The sequence below is a fragment of the Lingula anatina genome, chromosome 4 (assembly GCF_051362555.1).
Source record: "Lingula anatina isolate TDL-2025a chromosome 4, LinAna3.0, whole genome shotgun sequence".
NCBI classification, from domain to species: Eukaryota; Metazoa; Brachiopoda; class Lingulata; order Lingulida; family Lingulidae; genus Lingula; species Lingula anatina.
In genome coordinates, this window is record NC_141770.1 from 2,051,651 (window position 1) to 2,076,443 (window position 24,793).

Sequence of the window (24,793 nt, forward strand, 5' to 3'; positions counted from 1 at the left end):
CTCGTTTATGTAATTGTTGTCAGTCAAAGAAGACCATCAGCCTTAGGACTCCTTGATTTAAGGCATTCCCTTCAATAAAATCATTAATTATGCTGTTTTTCGTGTTGTTTACTGTTTCACGATTACCATATCCATATCTATTTTAAAGATGTTTTGACTTCTGTATGGATACAAATCAACAATTCAAAAATAAAAATGTTAACCTTTTTTCCAGACTTAATAATACTACAGAAAAATTAACAATATAGTGACACGGGTGGGAATTAATCATGTTAAAAAATTCGGTGACGTCAACATTAATATTCATCTAAACGCCCATTGGTAGTTTCTGTCCAGCCTTAGTAAAATAGGATGAGATTGAGAACTATAAAAATCCCCACACCAACGAATGCTGAGATATCTGCTTATCGACATCATGGATCGACAGCTTATTTCCCTGGCTGTGGCTTTACTTCTGGTCAACATTGGGCCTGGTGCGATGGTAGCAGCTCTCACTCCCGATGAGATTGAAGACGAGCTAAAGCCATACGAAGGCAACACCTCACATATACCGGTGTCTGACCAGTACAGCCCTTACAGTAAGTAGACATGACCAGCTTACTATCAATTTTATCGTGAAGAACGACGAGAAAAAACCAACGTACATTTCAGTCGCTGCATATGTTTTCCCTGGCACCATTGCAACGAAATATTGGATGCCTATAGCGACTGTAAGATATTCGCTGTGTTATATAATTGAATCACCATATCTTTCACAATTGTGGTCATAAGGGTGTATCCTGTAGTTATTGATCTGATACATTCAAAGTACCATACATGAGTGCAAATAGTTTAAATACTTTATTTCATACCATAGGTAAAATACTTCAAGGAATTCGTGTTTATGTCTCGTGGATTGGAAAGCAAAAGGGTGGATGCATGGATTTGTTTTCACCCTTCATGCTAATTGTATTAATTGACACTTATCAACATAAGATACACAAAGTTGATATTCGTTGTACTTTCAGTTAAGGATAGCACCTGTTGGGGACGAGGCGATGTACGTTACCGTACATTGGACGGTCTGAAGTTCCTCTATAACACCCCTGTTACTAAACTTGGCGTTATGGTCATGTCCTGGATGTTTCGTCCTTGGTGGGTGGTTACGACTCAAGAATACTTCATCTATAAATACTTTGAAGTGTCGAAAACGCGCATCGATAAAGTCTACGTCAAGTGTTCAGACGAATACTTTAGGGCTGACTTAGGTCCTACTGTAGCATTGTCGGTGAGTCTTCTTCCCAATAGTTTTCAATCCAGTGAACACATTTTGCATTAAGCTATCGCATCCTTTTTTGTCCTTTCTAGCTCTTTCGTCAGAATTATTTTGCAAATGAAATTAGTGGTATGGCCATAGCCTTTTGTTTAATGTGAGCATTCTAATTGTTCTCAACACTAATAGATGTAGTCCATTGCGCTAGACATATTATGACATATTAATTTGCTTTTTGTTTCCAGCATTGGGTCGGGGCAGGGTGGGCTTCGATTCCACCACCGCACGTCTTTGCCGGCGGAGCTGTTACCGTGGGTTACTTTAATCCCAGAGGTTATGTTATACATTGCCATGCCGTTCCAATGACTGTTTATGTCGCTCTGCACTCTGTCTGGATAACCATGACCCCCTTACACTCCGCCGCTCATTTAGGAGTACGTGGTATTTGCGGGGACTACAATGGCTTTCCGGGAAACGACTTTTCTAACCTAGAGCCATTCTTCCTTCCGCCATGGGCTCCTCTCTTGATACCTCCCTAAATATAAACGAAACACGGACAGTGACAAGGAAAAACGAGACTTGAATATGGACAAACAAAACACGAAGGTAAACATAGACAACAAACCGGACTGAATCCCATATGCATACGGACGATGAGTGCTAAAAATGGGGAACGCAGACTGCATTTTCATTTCTCTTACTTTATTTAAACGTATTCATTATTGGGCTTTGTGGTAAGGATTTAAGTTTACTACATTTATTGTCTTTCCATTTAGGTAATTTGTCAGAAACTGAATTCCATAATAACGCAGGTTTGGATTCTTATTACTTGGCATTATGTGGCTGACTTATTATTTATTTACCTATTTTTGACAGTAGACAGGGTGCTTAAAGTCAATTTTTTTTGTGAATACATGGTGTGGAAGTGAACTTTTTCGTCCTTTGGCGGTATTTTTGATAAAACGTAGACGTAAGACTTAATCTTAACTGCTAACGGTAGTAGAGATTGAAATTGCGCCAAGCTACATGTTTAACAAATTCGAATGACTCGGTATAGTTGCGTTTTGAAAGAGAAATTTATAGATGTTAATTGCAGGTTACAAATACCAGAAATGAGTGAAATGACAAAAAAGTACTAATGTGTGGGTGTCTTAATTATTTCCATCGTGTTGCTTTGCTTCATTCTAAATTTAGATGTTTATGTAAACTATATTTTCGGTTTTTATAAGTAATAATGTTCAGTTTTCTATGTCGATGGGTTCTTTTCACTTTTCATGATGTCTTTTTCTCTGATTGTGACAAAATGGCTATTAAATTAAATAAGATATTATTTATAATTAAACATAATACAAATCAGTTTTGATTGTGTATTTTTATCAGGACTTTATTAATTTTCAAATAAAATATATTTTTGAGGGATTGAAAGTCAAACATACGTTCAATTAGACCATTTGGACAATATGTTGTTGCTGCATATATTTGGACTATCTGTTGTTGTTGCCTCTCTGTGATGCAATAACCATAATAAAAATCATAAAATTCAACGCTTTACAACCAACTGACGCACAACAAATGGAGTATAATTATGAGATTTATATCAATTATATCTTTAAGCTTTGCTTCTGAATAAAGGGTGAAAAAGATTACTGTAGATTTTTTTTTCTTTATGTGATAATATGGTTAAGAAGTCATAGTAGTGTTAGAATGATGGAAATGCTGTTTTTACACCATTAAGCGAATCATCCCTCAGACCGTCAGAGGCAAAGACACCGCCAATGTCTTGATTTTTAAATTGACCACAATCCAGCGCGTCAGAAATAGTATATACATCAAAACTTATACACGTGGTTCAAGGGGGGGGGGGTGGGCTTGGGTTAAATTGTTGCAGCTAGTGAGCTGTTTACTGGGAGATCCAGGGGAAGGGGTGGGGCAGTGGGAGGGTCCAAAGAGTTGAAATGATGTCGCTTGGGGATATCACAGAGGTCATTCTTCCCACTTAACCATTTTTACTGGTGCATGTACCGAGGTCCGAAAATTTGAGGGAAAAGCAGTGTCTGTTGTTATTTGCGCGGGAAATAAATCCCCCAATGCCTGAATAATAAAAACGTTCTTTTGTGATTCATTTAATTTCAAGAATAAAAAAGTAACAAAGCAAACGCTGCATTCCTGATGGATTATTGCATAATAGTTACAGAGATTTTAATTCATTTTAATGATTAAAATCATTGAAATAATTTTATAGGCAATTTTAAGAGATGCAATAAGTCAAAATATTTCCGTTTTAGTCATTGTATTTCGTTTTATCTGAAGATTTGTATTAGTGTTCAGGGGCTGAGAAAAATATGATGGGAATAGCAAAGACGTCGCACATTTATTAAAGTGATTGAGCCAGAAATCTTATATCTGTGGTAAACGTTGAACATAAAAACCTCAAGGATAAATAATTAAATCGTTTTCTCCCTACGTTCTGTCATATTCAAGATTAAATGTAACTTACGTGTTAAAATGGAAATTTGCATTTATGGAAAATCAACGTTTTAGTCTATTTAATTTCCAATTAAATTACGTCAAGTGATTTAAAAGCAATATGATATTTTATTATATGACGAGCATATAAATACTCCAGAAATGTTGTTTTTTATTCTTGGTGTTACTTGGTATTTCATAAAGTGATAAAATGATCATAAAATGTCCTATGTCAGTCTTCCACTTCTTTTTTATTGCATATCTCCAAAGAAACCTGACGAGTTTATAAAGAAAATAATGAAAATAATAAATTTCATAACTTTTCCGCGCACATAAACTTATACCAAACACGCACACTCATACAAGGGTGTTTGAAATAAACTTGTATAATTAAATGAATAGCGCGATGGCAAAAATCTACAGAACTATACAGACAATGAAAAATTCACAAAAAAAAAAAAAAAAAAAAAATTACTAATTACTTAGGCCCCTAAATATGGCAGACCTACATGAACGGAAGATCGTTTAATCCTGAAATAGTCTCTCCGCCTCTCACACGCTTCCCCTCCCGACAAATCCTGACCGGTTGAATTGAGCCAATATTTAATTACTGTGCCCCTGCTGGGACGGGACGTGGGGAAGCGTGTGAGAGTCGGAGAGATTTCCCTCTGTTAGCCTCTCTTCATCTGTTTTCCACCTCTTAAATTGGACAATCCTATGCCCTAACTTCCATTATTGTTTGTTGATTGGGTTAGGGGTCAATATGTGTAGTAATAATACTTCAAAGGTCCATAATCTACGACAAAGTGCTAACTGAAAGGCTTGGTTACTATTGAATATTACTTTTAAAGTAACAAATTGCGTCATACTATTAGAATGCACCTCTCATTCTTTTGATTGTTGAATAAACATATTTAATGTCATTTTCATTATCGCATGTAGGACACTAGGACAAAATAGACTTTCATTTCTGATACTCTTCACCCGCCTCCCGCTTGTAACACCAACTCAGGGTTGTTGGGGGGCGGCCCAGTCTTTTCTCCCATCTCTGGGACTGGGAATTAGACGTATCCAAAACGCACACATAATCAGTAGGGATGGAACTAAATAACACTATGAAAATGACACAGACGTCGCGAGCATTCAGTGCTACGATGTTTTACGTGACTTTTTTTTATCTTTGAATGCGGAAAATTGGCAAAGTAAAAAGAGCGGATGAAAAGGTACTTGCTACCTCGGTAGAGTCGGGACACAAGTATTTGTAGTTCCTTACATCCCACCCTTCAGCCTCTCTGTTATGTATTTAGATCTGAATTCAGAGGTTAAACTTTGCTATTTTTGTTTCAACAATGCATTATGTTAAATCTTAAGCTTCTTGGTCGGAGTTGAGGCAAAATGTAAGTAAAAGTTCGTGAATGAACATGAAAGCTTCTAATTTGAAGATATCCCGAAAATATCCTCATTGCTCGAATAATTAAATCAGTTTTTTTATGGTCTAATATATTTTAAGATTTTAAAATTAAAAAGATAATAATTATAAACGCTGCCTTCTTAGCGATTTTTTTTGTTATATTTATAGAAATTTCATTTCATTTATCAGTGAAAAGATTGCAGATATTTTAATAAGATGTCACAATAAAATAATCTCTTAAAATGATTCACTGATAAAACTGCAATAGAACCATGACTTAAATAATTCTGTAGGATCGCGTAAGATATGTCCGTCCTTGCATCTAATAGTACATTATAAGTATAATAAATGTAATCAATGGAACACAGTGACTTTAAAACACGCCTCTCTATCGGTAGCTGAATAGAAATTTGGCTTCTTATAATATCTATTTTATTCTTAATCATGCTTTTTTGTTTCAGTTTCTGACCAATCCTATATTTGTTCAAGCTGTTTCATGGTGTTGCCTGAGCTATTGACAGAATTGCTAATTATTATTATAATTAAGTTTGTTTATTTGCCTTTCCCTCATCCACTCCATGCTTCATGATAAGCAAAATCTACTTTCAACTGCCATATGTTGCTATTTCTCTTTTTGCCAGTGTTTTCTGTATTATCTGAAGATTTTAATTAGTGTTTGGGAGCTGAGGTAAAATATGATGGCAATAGGAAAGACGTCCCATATTTAATGAAGTGTTTTGGCCAGCTGACAGCATCATTTTGTCAGTGGTTTCTGTATTATCTGAAGATTTTAATTAGTGTTTGGGAGCTGAGGTATTAGGAAAGACGTCGTATATTTAATGAAGTGTTTGAGCCAGCTGACAGCATCTTTTTGTCGGTGTTTCCTGTATTATATTGAGATTTTAATTAGTGTTTGGGAGCTGAGGTAAAATATGATGGCAATAGGAAAGACGTCCCATATTTAATGAAGTGTTTTGGCCAGCTGACAGCATCATTTTGTCAGTGGTTTCTGTATTATCTGAAGATTTTAATTAGTGTTTGGGAGCTGAGGTATTAGGAAAGACGTCGTATATTTAATGAAGTGTTTGAGCCAGCTGACAGCATCTTTTTGTCGGTGTTTCCTGTATTATATTGAGATTTTAATTAGTGTTTGGGAGCTGAGGTAAAATATGATGGCAATAGGAAAGACGTCGCATATTTAGTGAAGTGTTTGATTGAGCCAACTGACAGCATCTCTTTGCCGAAATCTCGGAACATTCTATCAAATTCGAGATTTTATGTATTATACGTGTCAAATGAAATGCTGCATTAATGAAAAATTAGGATTCAATTTTCATTTAAACCCAGCAACTGGTATCATTATAGTCTTCTTAAAGCAATGTCTTATTTTAAAGTATGACGTGCCTATAAATATCCTAGAAATTCTTATCGTCTCTCATACTTCCATAATGATCCCCTTTCCTTGACAAGTGAACATATTTTTTCGATGTCAATTGCCTTTTTTCATTTATTTATACAACTGTACCTTCTATATGACTATTTCTCACGACGATCTTACCAAATTTGCAGTACCCCTGCTTTGAATTCGGCTTGGATAATCCTCATAGAAGTTATAGAAGTCATAGAAGTTATCTGTTACCGCCTTAAGCTGTTGGTGGTGAGGAGAAATTTATCTGTACTGGAGAAACATCTCTTGTATTTGAACTTTGCTGATGAGTTTGACTGAATGTCCTCGTATAGGGGCCATACCAAAACACAATTTCGAACTCAATCATGTTCTTACATGTATGACCCAACTTGCAAAGGCATTTACTATCTTGCTTCACTTCGTCGTGTCACGTTGGCATCACTAGTTATAACTTCAAAATTTAAATTATATTTAATCTCGTTTTCAACCACATTTTCTTTGCCTTACCTCCAGTGAGCTTTTTTTATTTTCAATCCACATTTTAGTCTCCTGGTCGACACCAGCATCTTCATCTATTACTCTCCTATCCAGCTCACTGTCATTATTAATGCTCAATCTCGTCGACAAGTAAGTACATATTTATCCAGCAAAAATTACCATAACTTCATTGTTTTACCTGAAACTTTATACATGATAGGTACATGGGGACGTCATTATTTCTGTAATTTATGTAATTGTCAATGCCCTTTTCAACATCAAATGTTAGTTCCACATTCCCTTAGCGTCAGTATTATCATCGGCGGTCATAACTTTAGATGTTGATATAACTGGGCTCAACCTGGCATTTCTATCATCTAAGATCGCTTGTCAAAATCTCAATAAACAAAATGTTAAAATGAGGCCAAATTAGCTCGTTTCTGCTTAGTCTTTCTACATCTGTTTTTCTCCCACTTGATTCTGACGTGATCTCTGGTATGGAAGTCACGTCAAACTTGCTCTGCCTCGATATCCTTGTGGTCATTTAGCATTTTATATCATGAATATTTCCTCTGTTATTGCAAAGAACTCTTCGCTGTAGATGAAATGGAACAGATCAGTACAGTGATGCAATACGCCATATGAGCAACCTGTTACTGGGTTAACCTATTTGTGGTCAGTGAGAAAATTCCTCAGCAGCTACGTGCTGCTGTAATATGCTGCTCTTATATCGTATGATATATAATATTTGTGAAGCAGGTACCAGTTTCTTCTCGTGGTAAATTCTGCAAATGTTTCACTGGACATTCAGATAATTTTGAAAGATGTAATATATAAAAATATTTTCTTAAACGGACTTACCTGTACCAATAAACTTAGATTTTTACAGAAATGCTGAACATCAGAATGTAGCAACTTTCCCTGAATAATTTAGCAAGCTGTGTTTGCGGTCACTATTACACAATAATACATAAGAATGTCATAAATTGCGCCATAGCTGTATAATTTCTCAGACAAGTCATACATACTAGCCTTGTTTCCCTGAATTGCATGGTGTTAGGCACAAATACATGTACATACTGAACGTGGGACAACCTCACCATAGTAAAAAAAAAAAAAAAAATTAAACTCCTTACTTTCAGTTAATCTGTGCCTGTTTAAATGAGGAGCATTGTATAATGAACTTGGGGGGGGGGGGGTAAATTATATTCGGTTGAGCGAAGTAAATTAAATTAAAATGGACTTATTTTCTCCTGGAAGGGAGGTGACATTGTTCATTGTGCTAGTCGTGCTATTTGTGCATTCAAACCGAAAAACAGGTTGAACTAACGGGGCCCCCATGTCACATAGAACTTTTTTTCATACAGGTGATGCAATTCCTTTGTCACCCCTCTGTAGCTTTGATTAAATTAAATGATTTAATCAATAAATGGTTAAATACTCATTAATTTTGTCACCCCTCCGTACTTACTCTTGGATCTGTTTATTGATTCTGCATTTGAAAAACTGATCCGTTTTCATGCCAATAATTTTTTTTTTGGTTTTAGTGACATTTATCCATTAATTCTTATGGTAAACAAGGTGTTTATGGGTAATTTGTTCAGGTAAATATAGTATTGTGGATTTGTTTTATCTAACGTGATTCTGTGAGGTAGTTTAATTAAATGCAGACTGGATTATGATATGATATGATAGAGGAAATGACGTTCCACATGATCCTGATTTGACAATTTTGAATGCATTGAGTATTTGTCTGTATTCAGATCGAAACATTTTCTTCTCATACGCGTACATTTATGGGGTCTTAAACAGTTCCATCGTTACTGAATAAATAGTAAAAAGAAGAGATTGTTGGCGTTCTTTTTTGTTAATTAATCTTAAGAAAACAGTAAACGCGGTGGCTAAACTGAGAGAGAGAGAGAGAATAATCGCCAGAAAGTTCTAAATTCGAAGAGACAACGAGTGAGTGAACTGCGGATCAGAGGTTGAGGCAATAATGCCGCCTGCGGTATACGGAGGTATTCACTGGAGGGATCCAAGGAGAAAGAAGCGACAGAGTTAAAGGGTCAAGGGGATAAAAATGATTTCGCTTGTGCCACTTGTGGTTTATTCACTGGGGGTTACGGTGGAGGGGGGGAAGTAGCAGCAGTGGGAAAAATTTGGGAGAAGCCACCCGTGCCAATAATACAGCCAGCAGGCAGCACAACTGCAAAATAATCGTTGGTTTATTTTACGCGAAATTTAGATTTGATTGTTGCCGTAAGTGTGCTGCTATTTTTCAAAGGTTATTGCAGATTTAGATTGTGTTTACTAAGTCTCATCTAACGCAATGACCGCCGCATCGCGTATACCACCATTTGTGTCAAGACTCCCCAAACGCAACTGTTTCAATTAATTTTCAGTATTTTTATTTTGTGTGTCATCGTTCTTCTGTACCAGTATTATTCATGCAGAAGAACGAAAGTACGGAGGGGAAACGAGGGGTGGGCGGTGACGGATAGTACCCCTACTCCCAGTGACGATGTACTGAAAGCCCAGTCTGGTTTATATGCATATGGTGAGGAGTGACGTGTTATGCTGACTGTTTGCAGCCAACAAGCATTTATTTATTTTTTCTTAATTACGCCCATCACAAAAGAATAACTTGTTGAAGGCATTCGGGAAGCATGGGAAAATATTGACGCAATTAAATTAAAAAAATACATAAAACAAAAGAAGAAGGTTATTCCAGGAGTGATCGAGAGGGAAGAGAATGCGTCCGTTTAATCAACAGCCACCTCATTTTGTAAAAACAATTTGAGACATTGCTATTTACTTCATGTATTAACTGTTTTAAAATTATTTCTTTTAACTATGTAGGTCTTGATCGAGACATTTTAAAATGACTCAACTGAATGTTAAATAAAGAGGGTCTACATTTTTTTATTATTATTATTATTTGTTCCTCAGCGTTTTATTTTCGTATTCAATCTGCCCCTTCACTGCGGCTGACACAACTTAATTTTTAACCCGTTATTATTTGCTCGTGTCCATAGCAATATATTTGCATTAACGATAAAGAAAACTGGTATGGGGTCATTTAGAAGGAGCAGTGTGAGTTTGTTGGACCGACAAATTTGGGTGTCCTTCGAGCATTACTTCCCACTTCTCCTACCCTGCATTTACCGTGCAAGCTATATTGTCCGAACCGTCGACACAGGGCAAGAAGTCCCTGCGGCATTTTGGTAAGGGTATATTTCAGCGGCCCTATAGCTATCAGCTACTCCGCCCTTTTTTTTCAAGAATGATTTCTCCCAGGCTCTTTTGGCAACGTTAACAGTTAATAATATGAGTTGCAGCGGATTAAAAACAAAACGCTTTGTTCTTCTGTAAACCGCGGCGTAATAAAATGCAATCAGCTTTTTTTTTTTTTTTTTTTTTTTTTTTTTTTTTTTTTTTTTGCTGTACGTCGTCAGTAGACCAAATGTACATGTGTCACGGATAATAGATTGATCTGTTTCCTTGGCCAATAATATGAGTTCCTTGGCACTGAAAACATTACATTTAAGTGATGTATCTATCTTTCCCTTCAAGTTATCTATATATGGATATACAGTTATTACACTGCAAATGGCGCATGATGGGCTGAAACTTTTTTACCTCGCAGATTCATTAAAAAAAATATCACGTGTGAATGCAGTATTACTTTTTTGTTTTTAGGGATAAGTAAGTCACACTATTCTATCGACACTACTTCATTTTACATTTTTTCTGGAAATACTGAGAAGGAACATGTAACGCACAGCTCCAAATTGCGATTCACTGGCAAAATGTAACTACGTGACATTCCCCGGTCACTAGAGCGTTTTTTTACAATGTCAGTTGTCTCTTGTAGTATTTTTTTAAAAGGCCTGTATTATTCAGAAAAGTTTATTATTCTTTAGAGCAGTCAGTACAAACAAGGATTGAGCTAAATAGTCTTCTATTAAAGACTGGTTTTTGTCGGCTTACTTAACGTCGTTATATACTCAAGTCCAAAAAAAAAAAGAGAAAAAAACAACCTTTCACTATTTACCTTATTCGAATTTAATTTAAATTAAAAGATTTAAAGCGAGCACATTAATTGCAGCATCTGATGGTAGTAAATGTTTATTCTCTGTTTATGTTTTTAAAGTTGACTTCATGGGGAATCTCTGGAGAATGAGGATAATACACTGGTATATATATTTTTTTATCCAGGTAATATGCATGTGGTAACATCTACCCCTACATCAGGTTCAAGGCCAACATAGAGCCAGAGCCAAAGTAAGTACCTGACACCCAGAATCCAAACACACAATATCTGTTTATTTTACCATGTTCAGTACACCTTGCCATCATGAATATCAATCTAATGCATGTTAGTACTTGGAACAATGCCATTTTATTATAAAGTTTAACACTGCCATGGCAGCTAGTCCTAGAATTGTGACAAGCACAGGATATCAGTACTTATTGTGGGGAACATTATATAGTAAATTGGATTTTGAAACAAATAATTTTGATAACCATGCTCTATTCAGTGCTCTTATGTCTGGCGTAGACATTACAGGAAGTGGGTACTATTAATTTCACAAAAAAAATGCATTGAAGTCTTTCAAATAGTCAATGTTTTGTTTTTAGGTATACTAAGCAACAAAGCAAGCACTCAAAATCATGGATGACAGTAAGACCTCAAGCTGTTACATAAACAATTAGCACAAATAAAGATACATTCCAGTCTTACAAACCAGGAATTTGACATGGGAATTACAAGTACACATTTCTAAGCAACCATGGTGCAGATGGAACCAAGAGACTCAAGGCACCATGGTCCTTATATGTATATAAGAATTTTTTTTTATCAAAATGATGATTACCTCACATAAACTTTTCTTTTATAAATCCATCCAGACATACATTATTTCCTTGTATGACATTAACTTTTAAAATGATTGATTTTATGAACAGATTGTGTACAGAGTTGCATTTTACTTTTGATATGAGAAAGGGATAAATGAAAGCACCTTGTTTTTCTATGCCTTTATTTTTTATGTTCACTGAATGGTTGCACAAATTACAGTAGAATGAAAAGAATCCTTCTACTCAGTGATTTGCATATTACAGGTCTTATGAATGTTTGGTCAGTAAACTGATACTCATGGTTATAGTTATTCTGTGATTTTCTTCAAAGTGAAGTAATCCAGCAAATTCAACGGCAGTCAAAATGTAGGGGACATTACAGTGAGTGGGAGATGGGCCAGTCCCATCTCCACTGATGCTGAGTCATTGCTTGGTAAATTCTCTAGCAAAAGCATCTTTATATCCAGTGCAAGGCCAGGATTTCCATCACACTTGTCACAATGTATTCAGCACTTGCCTTGGCAACACCATCATTTTCTTGGCAACACCATCATGTATGCTCTGATAATGAAAAAAAATATATTCACTTTTATATCTGTCATTTCTGTTTTGATATGTACAATAGCTTACTTCAAAAATAAAATATTTGAAAATGTATGAACACTAAAACAACCATAAGGACTGGATTTCACACCACCAAATTTTATCGAATAAATTTACTTTGAAAATAAGAAGGGATATGAATGGTGTTTGTGTATTGTGAGAAACTTAGAATTTATCTTTTCAATAAAGATTTAATGAGTTTTATACCTCTTCTGTGAGTTACTGAATTCTCCTTTCATGTTCTTGAGTCAATACTCCTGATCTCACACCTCTTCCAAGCCTTGTACTACTGGACCTAGAAGTGCTATGTATCACTGCCAACTCTACTAAACCTTTATACAGGGCTTTTTTTCTAATGAGGCTGACATCACAAGATAGTATGCTGTAAAATAATAATAAAACTAATAATAATAATAATTGGCACTGATTCAATTGCATGCTAGTAATAATGTTGTGAACTGTTCAAAATGGGTTTCACTTCAATTAATCATTGTCCTGCACTCAAGCGCATCAATTGTTATCCCTAAACTATAAGTTTTTTGTATGTGTGGATTATTACATGTGAATATAGGTGAGGGTAAGGTGGGTCCTACACATTACTATCAAAACTAAGGAATATGCCAGATTAACTAAAAGGCCTGTATTATTTAAAAATAACAGAAAACTCTTTACCTCAGGGAGCTCTTTACCCTCTAGTTCTGGACTGCTCTGACTGCTTGCCTCATCAACAATAGGCCTACTCTCGATCTGAAAATTATAAAAACAGATCGACTAGAAAAGCAAGATAAGATACGTGTGTGCGTAGCACAAAATTCAGGCACTCCTATTGACGATTTTGACATCTGCACGATGCTCACCACTACTGCCAGTAAGTATCAAAATCGTCTGGAACGCATTTGTAGTCCGTGCTACGCTGTGCGTGCAAATCGCGATGTCAAAATTGCGGCTCAGAAAGCATAGCAAACAACAAAAAAAGTAACAGTCGTTCATAAATATCCAACCGAAAAGGGCTGTTTCAGTTGACCCGAAAAATATCACTGTCTCTAATCATGTCATCGGTATATTTCCTGATACAAGTCACTCATTCGGTGAATCGGCATTGAGAATTACGGCATCAAGCACTGTTGACATAATAGGCTACACTCCGTCGTAAATATTTCCAAGCCATTCGTTGATTTTTGGACTATTTTAACCGACGAGAGGTTAAATGAATTCTTTAAATGTTTAAGTGCACAAACCTGTTCACGAACAATGAAGGGAGAGAGTTTTAACTAACGTGCATCTGTAAACGACTTACTTCGAACTCCGCCGCGCCATATTTGTTTCTCCTAGTGTACGAGTGCTATTTTAGGCAACGCACTCTGATTGGCTAAAACCTTGCGGTAGTCGTCTTCTCTTTTTTTGGGGAGAGGACGTTCTCCAATACAGACTCGAATGTGAAATAATTAATTATTTTGATTGCCGTCTACCTCAAAGGCGAATTTTGGTTTAGATCGTGACCTTCATATATAAGAAAAAGTTTGGGATATGCTTTATTTTCCCTCATATCGGAAAGACCCCCTTTAATGAAGCGTTTGAGTCAGCTGACAGCATCTCTTTGCCGCAAACGTTGAACATAAAACATTAAATGCCAAATTAATTCGAGATTTTATGTATCATACTTGTCAAATGAAATGCTGTATTTATGAAAAATCAGGATTTAAGTTTCATTAAAACACTGTAACTGGTATCATTATAGTGTTTTAAAACCAATATAATATTTTAAAATATAACGTGCCTATAGATATACAGAAATACTTATCGTTTCTCATACTTCCATAATGATCCTATTTCCTCGACCAGTGAACCTATTTTTTCGATGTCAATTGCAATTGCCTCTTTTCTTTTAGTTACACGTGTACAACTGTACCTTCTATATGACTAATTCTTACGACAATCTCACCAAATATGCAGTACGCCCTGCTTTGAAGTCGGTTTGGATAACCCTTATTTATTCCCTCGTAATCATTTGTCTCTTCCAAAATATATTAATAAAATAAAAAAATACAGGCCGAAGAACTTTCATCCAGTTAGTTTACGGTCAACTTGCCCCCCCTCCCCTCCGGCAGTCAGCGAGTAACAACATCTATTCACAACAATTTGATGAAGGCCTACGTCCAGGTTGGTCGTTAGCTAACGATATGAAAATTTTCTGACTTTAAGTTTTTATACTTCCACTTTATACTTAATCGGGCCTGATTGTTTTGAATTGTCACCAATCCCATACTTGTTCAAGGAGTTCTATCGTGATGTGTGAGCTTTACAAAGTCGCGTGTTGCTAGTTTCTTATTTGCCCTGGCGTACGCAGTTTTCCCCATCCCCATTCACTCCGCTATGATTCATGTGTAGCAAAATCTGTTTTCAACTACTATATGTTGTTTAGGAGCTGAGGTAAAATATGACGGAAAATAGCAAAGACGTTGCATATTTTATGAAGTGATTGAGCCAGAAAGCTTTCATTTGCGATTGTCGTCGAACATAAAGCCCTCAAAGGCCAGATAATTAATTCATTTTCCTACGTTCTATCTAATCTAACTTTTATATTTTCAAATACAATTAAAATCACAACGTTGTTTAAAATCAAGTCATAGAAGTTATCTATCATAGAAGCTGTTGGTGGTGAGTAGAAATTTATCTGAACTGGAGAAACAACTCTTGTATTTGAACTTTGCTAATGAGTTTGACTGAAAACTGTATTTTTTTTTTCATCTCGTCCTTTCATCAAAATTCGTCACGCGTAAATGCAGATTTACTTTTGCTGATTTTAAGGGAAAAGTAAGTCACACCTTCGATTTACTTTTTCTTTTTTTGGAAACGATGTGTAGGAAAATGCAACAGCTCCGAATTATTCAGCAAGCTGAGTAGATTGGGTTTGGGGACAATGCGTGTAGTAGGAATACTTCAAAAATCCATAAATTACGCCATAATGCAAGGTGAACAGATTGCTTTAGTATCAAATATTACTCAATATACATCAAGTAACATAAATTGCGTCATATTATTAGAATGTACCCTTCACTCTTTTATGTACTGAATTTAAAGGGATAATAACTCTTCATTTTGGTCAAAAAAATAAATTTTCCTGGGGTAAACATCAATGTCCCCATACTAACCAGTGGTTAATAAATCCATTTTTACATTCAACGTTAGTCCCTGTTTTTTTTTTTTCCTAAAAATTTGTTTTTGTTAAAATCTCTTAAGAGATTATAACAGAGTACAGCCGTCAATGGAAGTCAAGTGATCTGAAGACAAGCTCAGATATCAGAATTATAGCTATAACTGCTGTTTTTGTGGTTAAACAGAATAAATTATATTTCTATGAGTTGTTCACAATGTTTTTATTGTGAAATAAAGATATCTTACGAAGAGTTAGTATCCCTTTAACAGATTAAAAATCATTCCCATGGACGCATGTAGGACACATAGGTAAAATTGACTTTAATTCCAGATAGCTTTTACCCCCTTTCCCCCTGCTGGTGGGGGTCGGGCAAGTCTTCTCTCCCTTCTAAACTGATAGGCCGAAACTGAAGCTTCTTGACGATACACACATAATCAGTAAGATTTAAACTAAAAATGACGTGGTCAGTGCAGGTAATGGCATTCTTTTCCGTGTCATTTCCTTAACTTCTACTAGCTTTCACCCTGCGAAATATCATCAAAAGTAGAAAGCATACCCAGTAGGAGAAAATCAATATAGTGCAATAACAATCACTTGCTTATGGATAATAATAGTTGCATTTTGGCAGATTATTGATAAAGTTTTGTAGAAACCCTATTTCATTTATCACTGAAATAGTTTTATAAGCAGATTGATACTTTGAAATATGAGCCTGAAAGGATGAATATTTACAATTATTGTCCATTGGTCCATTGGATAATGGTCCAATGACAAAATGTAATAATGTGACATTCCGCAGTCACTGCATGAAGCTGCAGTTTGCGATGGCAGTTACCACTTTTACTATTTATTTAGTTTTTATGTGACTATTTCAAATTTTTTTGATTATGTTTCACCAGAATCATAACCCTCTTAAACCCCTCTATTTGAACCAACCAACCAATATCTATCTATCTATCTGTCTATCTATCTATCTATCTATCTATCTATCTATCTATCTAAACAAGTATGCATTTATTTATTAACGTGACATGTGACATAGATATACATAACACCCGGCCTCGTGGGCCTACAAACTGCCAGTATGACTGAGGTAGTCAGTTATACGATGGTGGAGTCAGTATCAGATGTCACATTGACAGTATGACTGGGGCAGTCAGTTATTTGAAGGTGGAGTTAGGATCAGGTGTCATACTGACAGTATGACTGGGGCAGTCAGTTATTTGAAGGTGGAGTCAGGATCAGGTGTCATACTGACAGTATGACTGGGGCAGTCAGTTATTTGAAGGTGGAGGCAGGATCAGATGTCATACTGACAGTATGACTGGGGCAGTCAGTTATTTGAAGGTGGAGTCAGTATCAGATGTCATACTGACAGTATGACTGGGGCAGTCAGTTATTTGAAGGTGGAGGCAGGATCAGGTGTCATACTGACAGTATGACTGGGGCAGTCAGTTATTTGAAGGTGGAGTCAGGATCAGGTGTCATACTGACAGTATGACTGGGGCAGTCAGTTATTTGAAGGTGGAGTCAGGATCAGATGTCACATTGACAGTATGACTGGGGCAGTCAGTTATTTGAAGGTGGAGTCAGGATCAGATGTCATACTGACAGTATGACTGGGGCAGTCAGTTATTTGAAGGTGGAGTCAGGATCAGATGTCACATTGACAGTATGATATCTAATATTAATAATCTGCTACTCACATCCACAATTTACACGATGATATGTTTCCTATTTGTTATGTAATAGTAAAACTACCTTTATGGGCACCCTTGTAGCAATGTGCATAATTGTGGAAGGGGTGACTCTTTTTGGTAGAGCTGTATACATTTTAAGTATCATGTTTGCAAACACTCCTGCTTTTTTTGTTTCGATTTCTGCCCAATTCTATATTTGCGCTTATTGGCCAGGCAAATTACCACGCAATCTTTGAGCCCAGGAAAATACGAAAAAAGAAGGAAAAACGCAAAAAAAAAAAAAAACGAAAAAAAAAAAGCGGAAAAAAGGGGCCTCCGTAACGTAGGAAATTCCACGCTCGGCTGTCACCTTGATTGGATAGTAAACGGTTGTCGTAAAATCGCTAAAAGATATTAAAACCCGGTGCATAAACTTGAAAACCACCTAGGACAACCTCAGACTGCCACATTAATCCAATACAATGCAAAAATAAACAATAACAAGTGGTTAAAGCCTTTAAACCGAATGTCGTAAAGTCCCCATATACCTCCATAGAGACAATAAAATAGAAGAAGCTTGTGAAACAAGAAAAATCCAGTTCCAACATAATAATCGAAATAAAATACTGCTGGGCATCGGAGCGGCCTAAAACTTGGCACGCTTACCGCTAATACTGCAGGCTACATCATCCCGTCGCTCGTTTGTAAATTCCGTGCATGGCATACGCACAATCAAACCGTATATCCAAATTCCACCTCTGATGTTTGAATTGGTCCTCTCTAACCTACCATTACGAAAAAGTAGCCATGCCATTGGACAATGCGACCTCTGCGGTTACGTCATTTCCTGAATTGGATTGTAGAGGGGACCAATTCAAACATCAGAGGTGGAATTTGGATATACGGTTTGATTGTGCGTATGCCATGCACGGAATTTACAAACGAGCGACGGGATGATGTAGCCTGCAGTATTAGCGGTAAGCGTGCCAAGTTTTAGGCCGCTCCGATGCCCGGCAGTATTTTATTTCGATTATTATGTTGGAACTGGATTTTTCTTGTTTCACAAGCTTCTTCTATTTTATTGTCTCTATGGAGGTATATGGGGACTTTACGACATTCGGTTTGAAGGCTTTAACCACTTATTATAGTTTATTTTTGCGTTGTATTGGATTAATGTGGCAGTCTAAGGTTGTCCTAGGTGTTTTTCAAGTTTATGCACCGGGTTTAAATATCATTTAGCGATTTTACGACAACCGTTTACTATCCAATCAAGGTGACAGCCGAGCGTGGGAAATTCCATGAAAGTGGCCCTCAAGAAAAAAAAAAAGTACCCACAATTGCACCCCGGGGCTCGATCCACCGGACGGGCCTTAATTGCTTAATGCGACCTTGACCTATGCAATAATGGGCATGACGTGCCGAAAAGAACGAAATTGAAAGGAAAAAAAGAAAAGAAATAAATAAAAATGAAGCGCTAATAAAGCAAAGATACGAACGGTGATACAGTGTTGTTCTTGGGAGTGAAATGACTGCAATTTAAAGAAAATACAGTGGAAGTTTTAAAGTACAACTGGTGATTTTTTAAAGATTTTTTTAAATAAAAAAATGAGAAAAACCAAGTAAGAAATAAATGAAAATGAAGCGCTATTAAAGGAAAAATGACGATACCCTGATACAGTGTTGTTCTTGTGTCTGAAACGATTGCAATTTAACGAAATTACAGTGGAAGTTTCAAGGTACAACAGGTGAGTATTTATTTTTAATAAAAATGAGAAAAAACAAATATATAATTGAAAATGAGGCGCTTATACAGTGTTGTTCTTGTGTCTAATGAAATTACAGTGGAAGTTATGAGGAAAAACTGGTGATTTTCTCCTTTTTCTAAATAAAAAATGAGAAAAACCAGTGAAGAAAAAAGACAATCATGACAAATAATATATTTTTTGCGACATTTTGGTGTAGTTTGACTATTTGGTAAATGGGAAGACTTATAGTAAGTGACAATTTCAAGGTACTGCAGGCGTATTTGAAAAAATAATAAGGCTGCATTCCCACATATTTTAGATCAATCTATCCCCGTGGGGAGTCTCTTTAGATTATAAATAGGTTTGAAATCTTTTTAAAAAGGCTCCTCACACCAAAATAAATTAAATAATGATTAAATAAATTAAATAAGTAAGATATTTGAGTTTTAACAGCATTTGAAGTTTCCTGATTGGAGCAGAAACTTAAAATAAAAGCATATAGTTTTCAATTTTTTTTTTTGATCAAAAATTCTATTTAATTATACTAACGATCTTTCTGCAAAGCATTTCATTTAAAAAAGTATAATCCATTAACTGGAGGTGATTGAAATGAATATTTTTTTCATTTTTAAAAAGAAAATCTACTCATTGATATTATCCCTAATCCACATAAATTAAAATTGTTATATGTAAATAGTGAAAGGAAGAAGAGTAACAAACATCTTTCTTTTCCCCAAAACATCGTTTATTACAGTCAAATAAAGAACATGCTACAGTGGCATGCATGTACTTAATAAACAAACAAACAAAACTTTTTTAACTAGTAACTAAAAATAAAATTATTTTCATACAAAAAGAACAATGTACTTACACTAAAAAATTAACAAGTTTTATGTACAGCATAACAGTACTGATAGGCCTCTATTAAAAAAATACATTCCACTATTTGAAAAACCAAATTGAAAATATCTAGCAAAAAGATTGACTTATGAAATAAAATATGTGAAAGAAATATAAGGTAAGTACATAAACATGTATTCTACAAACACAAAAGTTATTTTGTTCACTTTAAAAATAATTAAATTTATGCAGATTTACAAATAACACTGCCAACTGATACACTGCCAACTGATACTATACTTGAAAAATACTACTGTAATTGGTATGTACTAAGATTATGTTATATATCCTATAAATGCAATTAAAATTACAAGTTTTAACTAAGAAAATTACAATATCTTACAAAAAAAAAAAAAAAAAAAAAAAAAAAAACAGACTGAAACAAATGCTGCGAGCGGGCTGCCCAACCCCACTGCCTTTATGAATGGTGGGAATTGTATGGAAGGAAGTGGGAGGGGGGGGGGTAGGATTTTTCCATGCTCTGTCCAGCTGAAGTGGAGTTTACTCTCCGTTTTGCCGTTCTGCCTTCATCTGCAGGTAAGTCTACATTAAACATGTAACAATGCACAGATATGTACAATAAATAAATAAACAAATTAATTAATTAATAACTAACTGATTGAGACTACAGAAAAATCAATCGACCTGATACCTCATTGACATTCTGTCACATATGACCACTGCAGGACAATGTCTTTATGTGTTACAGACCAATTGTATGCTGTTTTCATTAAATAACTCTATAAAATTGGAGGTTATTTTAACATTGTTTTAAAAACTGGTTAACGGTAATCGAAGATAATTTTACTAAGCTTTTCAGTTATACGCAGTGACCATCAGGTGTAGCATCAGGTAACCCGTGTCCACGGTGGATATCTATAGGACACCTAGAGTACCAGGTATAGCATCAAATAGCCCATGTCCACGGTAGATATCTATAGGACACCTGGAGTACCAGGTATAGCATCAGATAGCCCATGTCCACGGTAGATATCTATAGGACACCTGGAGTACCAGGTATAGCATCAGATAGCCCATGTCCACGGTAGATATCTATAGGACACCTAGAGTACCAGGTATAGCATCAAATAGCCCAAGTCCACGGTAGATATCTATAGGACACCTGGAGTACCAGGTAGAGCATCAGATAGCCCGTGTCCACGGTAGATATCTATAGGACACCTGGAGTACCAGGTATAGCATCAGATAGCCCGTGTCCACGGTAGATATCTATAGGACACCTGGAGTACCAGGTATAGCATCAAATAGCCCATGTCCACGGTGGATATCTATAGGACACCTAGAGTACCAGGTATAGCATCAGATAGCCCATGTCCACGGTGGATATCTATAGGACACCTGGAGTACCAGGTATAGCATCAGACAGCCCACGTCCACGATAGCTATCTATAGGACACCCGGAGTACCAGGTATAACATCAGATAGCCCATGTCCACAATAGATATCTATAGGACACCTGGAGTACCAGGTATAACATCAGATAGCCCATGTCCACGGTATATATCTATAAAACACCTGGAGTACCAGGTATAGCATCAGATAGCCCATGTCCACGGTAGATATCTATAGGACACCTGGAGTACCAGGTAAAGCATCAGATAGCCCGTGTCCACGGTAGATATCTATAGGACACCTGGAGTACCAGGTATAGCATCTGATAGCCCATGTCCACGATTGATATCTATAGGACACCTTGAGTACCAGGCATAGCATCAGATAGCCCATGTCCACGATTGATATCTATAGGACATCTGGAGTACAAGGTATAGCATCAGATAGCCCATGTCCACGATTGATATCTATAGGACACCTGGAGTACCAGTTATAGCATCAGATTGCCCATATCCACGATTGATATCTATAGGACACCTGGAGTACCAGGTATAGCATCAGATAACCCATGTCCACTGTAGATATCTATAGGATACCTGGAGTACCAGGTATAGCATCAGACAGCCCATGTCCACGATAGCTATCTACAGGACACCTGGAGTACCAGGTATAGCATCAGATAGCCCATGTCCACGGTAGATATCTATAGGACAACTGGAGTACCATGTATAGCATCAGATAGCCCATGTCCACGGTAGATATCTATAGGACACCTGGAGTACCAGGTATAGCATCAGGTACCCCGTGTCCACGGTAGATATCTATAGGGCACCTGGAGAAAATGAGGCTATCAAGGTGAATATCCCTGATGAAGATGTTCTGCTAGACATCAAAATATTAGAGGTAAAATCAATTTCAATATTAAGCTGTTGACCAAAGAAAAATTACTTCATTCTTATAACATAACACAGTTGATGAAATTCTTCTCTGGAGTAGGTGCTGTTTTGATTTCACCAGCTGTTATCTAACCTCGCTGAAGGTTTGTGGGAAGACGACAGCCACATCACTAACTACCGCAATACGCGTGCGCCATCTTAGCCATTTTATAATGCCATTTAGTTTCAGCTCTATTGATGACGTGTGCAATATCACGGCAGCTTTCTTATTCGCTTTGTTATGTAATTGAATCTGTTTGTCTTTGGTTATTATGGTCATAAGGGTGTAACCTGTAGTTATTGATCTGATACATTCAAAGTATCAAACGTGAATGCAAATAGTTTAAATAGTTTATTGCATACCATAGGTCAAATACTTCAAGGAGTTCGTGGTTACATGTATGTTGGGCGGAAAAGAAGGCAAAGGAGTGACTAGACTTGTTGGCACCCTTCACGTTTACTTGTTGTGTTGTCCAAAGGTTGAAATCCTCTGTTCTTTTAGTTAGGAATAGCACCTGTTGGGGACGAGGCGATGTACGTTACCATACATTGGACGGCCTGGAGTTCCTCTACAACACCCCTACTGATAGACTTGGCGTTATGGTCATGTCCTTTATGTTTCTTCCTTGGTGGGTGGTTACGACTCAAGAACTCTTTAATGGGGAGCCGAAAACGCGCATCGATGAAGTCTACGTCAAGTGTTCAGGCCAATTCTTTAGGGCTGACTTAGGTCCTGCTGTGGCATTATGGGTGAGTCTTCTTCCCAATAGTTTTCTTTCCAGTGAACACATGCTGCATGCATTAAGTTGTCGATTATTTCTATCTCTCTCGTCAGAAATTTTATGCAAAACAATTTTGAGCTATGGCCAAAGTCTTTTGTTTACTGTGTGCATTCTAATTGTTCCCAATGCTTGCAAATGTAGTCCATTGCGCTAGACATGTACTAACATATTTGTTTGCATTTTGCTTCCAGTATTGGTCCCGGGCAGGGTGGGTTGCAATTCCACCACCACCACCACCACTCAACTTTGCCGGAGGAGCTGTTACCGTGGATTATTTTGCTCCCAGAGGTTACAGTATATCTTGCCATGCCGTTCCAATGACTGTTTATGTCGCTTTGCACTCCTTCTGGATAACCTTGACCCCCTTACACTCCGCCGCTGAACGTGGAGTACGTGGTATTTGCGGGGACTACAATGGCTTTCCACAAAACGACTACGATAACCTAGGGCCGCTCGTCCTTCCACCATGGGCTCCTCTCGTGTTACCTCCCTTGTAAACACTGACGACAAACTGGACTGAATCCCGTATGCATACGGACGATGAGTTCTGAATATAGGGGAACGCAAACTGCATTTTCACTTCTCTTAGTTTATTTAAATGTATTCATTATTGGGCTGTATGGTAAGGATTTAAGTTTAATACATTTATTGTCTCTCCATTTAGGTAATTTGTCAGAAACTGAATTCCATAATAACGCAGACAATGAGGGCTGTAAAATGGGGAACGCATACTGCAGTTTCACTTATCTTTCTTAATTTCAAATATTGATTATTGTATATGTAGGGTTTGGATTTTAATTTACTGGGCTTTCCATTTAGAATCTTATTCAAGTCACTTTGTCGCTGACGTATTCTGTATTTATTTAATTTTGGCAGTACTCAGTAGATATGGTGCTTAAGGTCAGGTTTTTTGTGAAGACATGCGGTTGCGTATTAATTTTTCGTGTATTATTTTTGATGGTATATTTGATGTAACGTAGACGTCAATGCTATCTTACCGGGTACATAGTAAAGATTGAAATTTACCCAACTAACAAATCCGATATATTTGTGTTTTGATAGAGATATTTAGATATGTTAATTACAAATACCAGGAATGAGTGAAATGACAAACATATTAATGTATGGGTGTTTTTATCATTTCCATCATGGTGCTTTGCATCACTCTAAATTTAGATACTTCTGTAAACTATTTTTTTCGCTTCTATTAGTATGGTTGTTCAGTTTTCAATGTCGATGTGTTCTTTTTACTTTCCATGATGCCTTTTTTGATTGTGACAAAATGGCTATTAAATTTAATTAGTAAAGACATTAAAGTTAAGCAGAATCCAATTCAGTTTTGATTGTGTGTTTTTAATCAGGACTTAATTAATTTTCAATTAAGATATATTTGAGAGGGATTGAAAGTCAAACAAACGTCCAGTTTGACCATTTGCCATGCACGGAATATTGTTGCTGCGTAAAAAGTAAATGTTAGAGGTAATAATTGTAGAATTCAACATATTACTACTAACTGACATGAGCAAAATATGCACAACAAACGGTGTATAATTATGAGATTTATACCAATTATGTCTTTAAGCTTTGCCTCTGAATAAAAGGTGAAAAAGGTTACTGTAGATTTATTTTCCTTATGTGATATTATATGCATGGTTAAGAAGTCATTTAGTAGTGTTTGAATGATAGAAATGCTAACTGTCCTTTACATCATCAAGCAAATCGTCCTTCCGATCATCAGAGGCAGAGACACCACCAGTGCACTGAT

The 24,793-nt window shown here is 36.4% G+C and overlaps 2 protein-coding genes and 2 long non-coding RNA genes across 6 annotated transcripts; 3 read left to right on the top strand and 1 right to left on the bottom strand.

Annotated features, from left to right (window-relative positions):
* The first annotated feature begins 328 nt into the window (after positions 1-328).
* On the top strand, positions 329-2,895 carry LOC147762036 (uncharacterized). The gene is made up of 3 exons (XM_087011891.1): positions 329-578; positions 1,008-1,267; positions 1,498-2,895. Exons 1-3 carry the CDS (start codon positions 389-391, stop codon positions 1,789-1,791), a joined length of 744 nt encoding a protein of 247 aa, XP_086868017.1. The 5' UTR covers positions 329-388; the 3' UTR covers positions 1,792-2,895.
* Positions 2,896-10,922: 8,027 nt separating this feature from the next.
* LOC147762037 (uncharacterized) lies at positions 10,923-12,050 on the top strand. Its single transcript, XR_015334118.1, has 2 exons — positions 10,923-11,298; positions 11,656-12,050. It is a non-coding gene; the product is annotated as an uncharacterized LOC147762037 (long non-coding RNA).
* Positions 12,051-12,180: 130 nt separating this feature from the next.
* On the bottom strand, positions 12,181-13,856 carry LOC147762038 (uncharacterized). Of its 3 annotated transcripts, none has more exons than XR_015334117.1 (4): positions 13,335-13,497; positions 13,150-13,224; positions 12,685-12,859; positions 12,181-12,435 (listed from the first exon to the last, which is right to left on the bottom strand). It is a non-coding gene; the product is annotated as an uncharacterized LOC147762038 (long non-coding RNA). The 3 variants fall into 3 exon arrangements; XR_015334116.1 differs by lacking the exon at positions 13,335-13,497 and adding an exon at positions 13,775-13,856 and having other exon boundaries at positions 12,182-12,435; XR_015334115.1 differs by lacking the exon at positions 13,335-13,497 and adding an exon at positions 13,716-13,815 and having other exon boundaries at positions 12,182-12,435.
* Positions 13,857-22,752: 8,896 nt separating this feature from the next.
* LOC147762039 (uncharacterized) lies at positions 22,753-24,568 on the top strand. Its single transcript, XM_087010318.1, has 2 exons — positions 22,753-22,996; positions 23,220-24,568. Exons 1-2 carry the CDS (start codon positions 22,847-22,849, stop codon positions 23,523-23,525), a joined length of 456 nt encoding a protein of 151 aa, XP_086866444.1. The 5' UTR covers positions 22,753-22,846; the 3' UTR covers positions 23,526-24,568.
* Positions 24,569-24,793: the final 225 nt, after the last annotated feature.

Excerpts from the sequence above, each read along its gene's own strand:
- LOC147762039 (XM_087010318.1), top strand. The coding sequence starts at position 22,847 with ATGGTCATGTCCTTTATGTTTCTTCCTTGGTGGGTGGTTACGACTCAA. Across the intron at positions 22,997-23,219 it reads GTCCTGCTGTGGCATTATGG|TATTGGTCCCGGGCAGGGTG; the intron begins GTGAGTCTTCTT and ends TTTTGCTTCCAG.
- LOC147762036 (XM_087011891.1), top strand. The coding sequence starts at position 389 with ATGCTGAGATATCTGCTTATCGACATCATGGATCGACAGCTTATTTCC. Across the intron at positions 579-1,007 it reads TGACCAGTACAGCCCTTACA|TTAAGGATAGCACCTGTTGG; the intron begins GTAAGTAGACAT and ends TTGTACTTTCAG. Across the intron at positions 1,268-1,497 it reads GTCCTACTGTAGCATTGTCG|CATTGGGTCGGGGCAGGGTG; the intron begins GTGAGTCTTCTT and ends TTTTGTTTCCAG.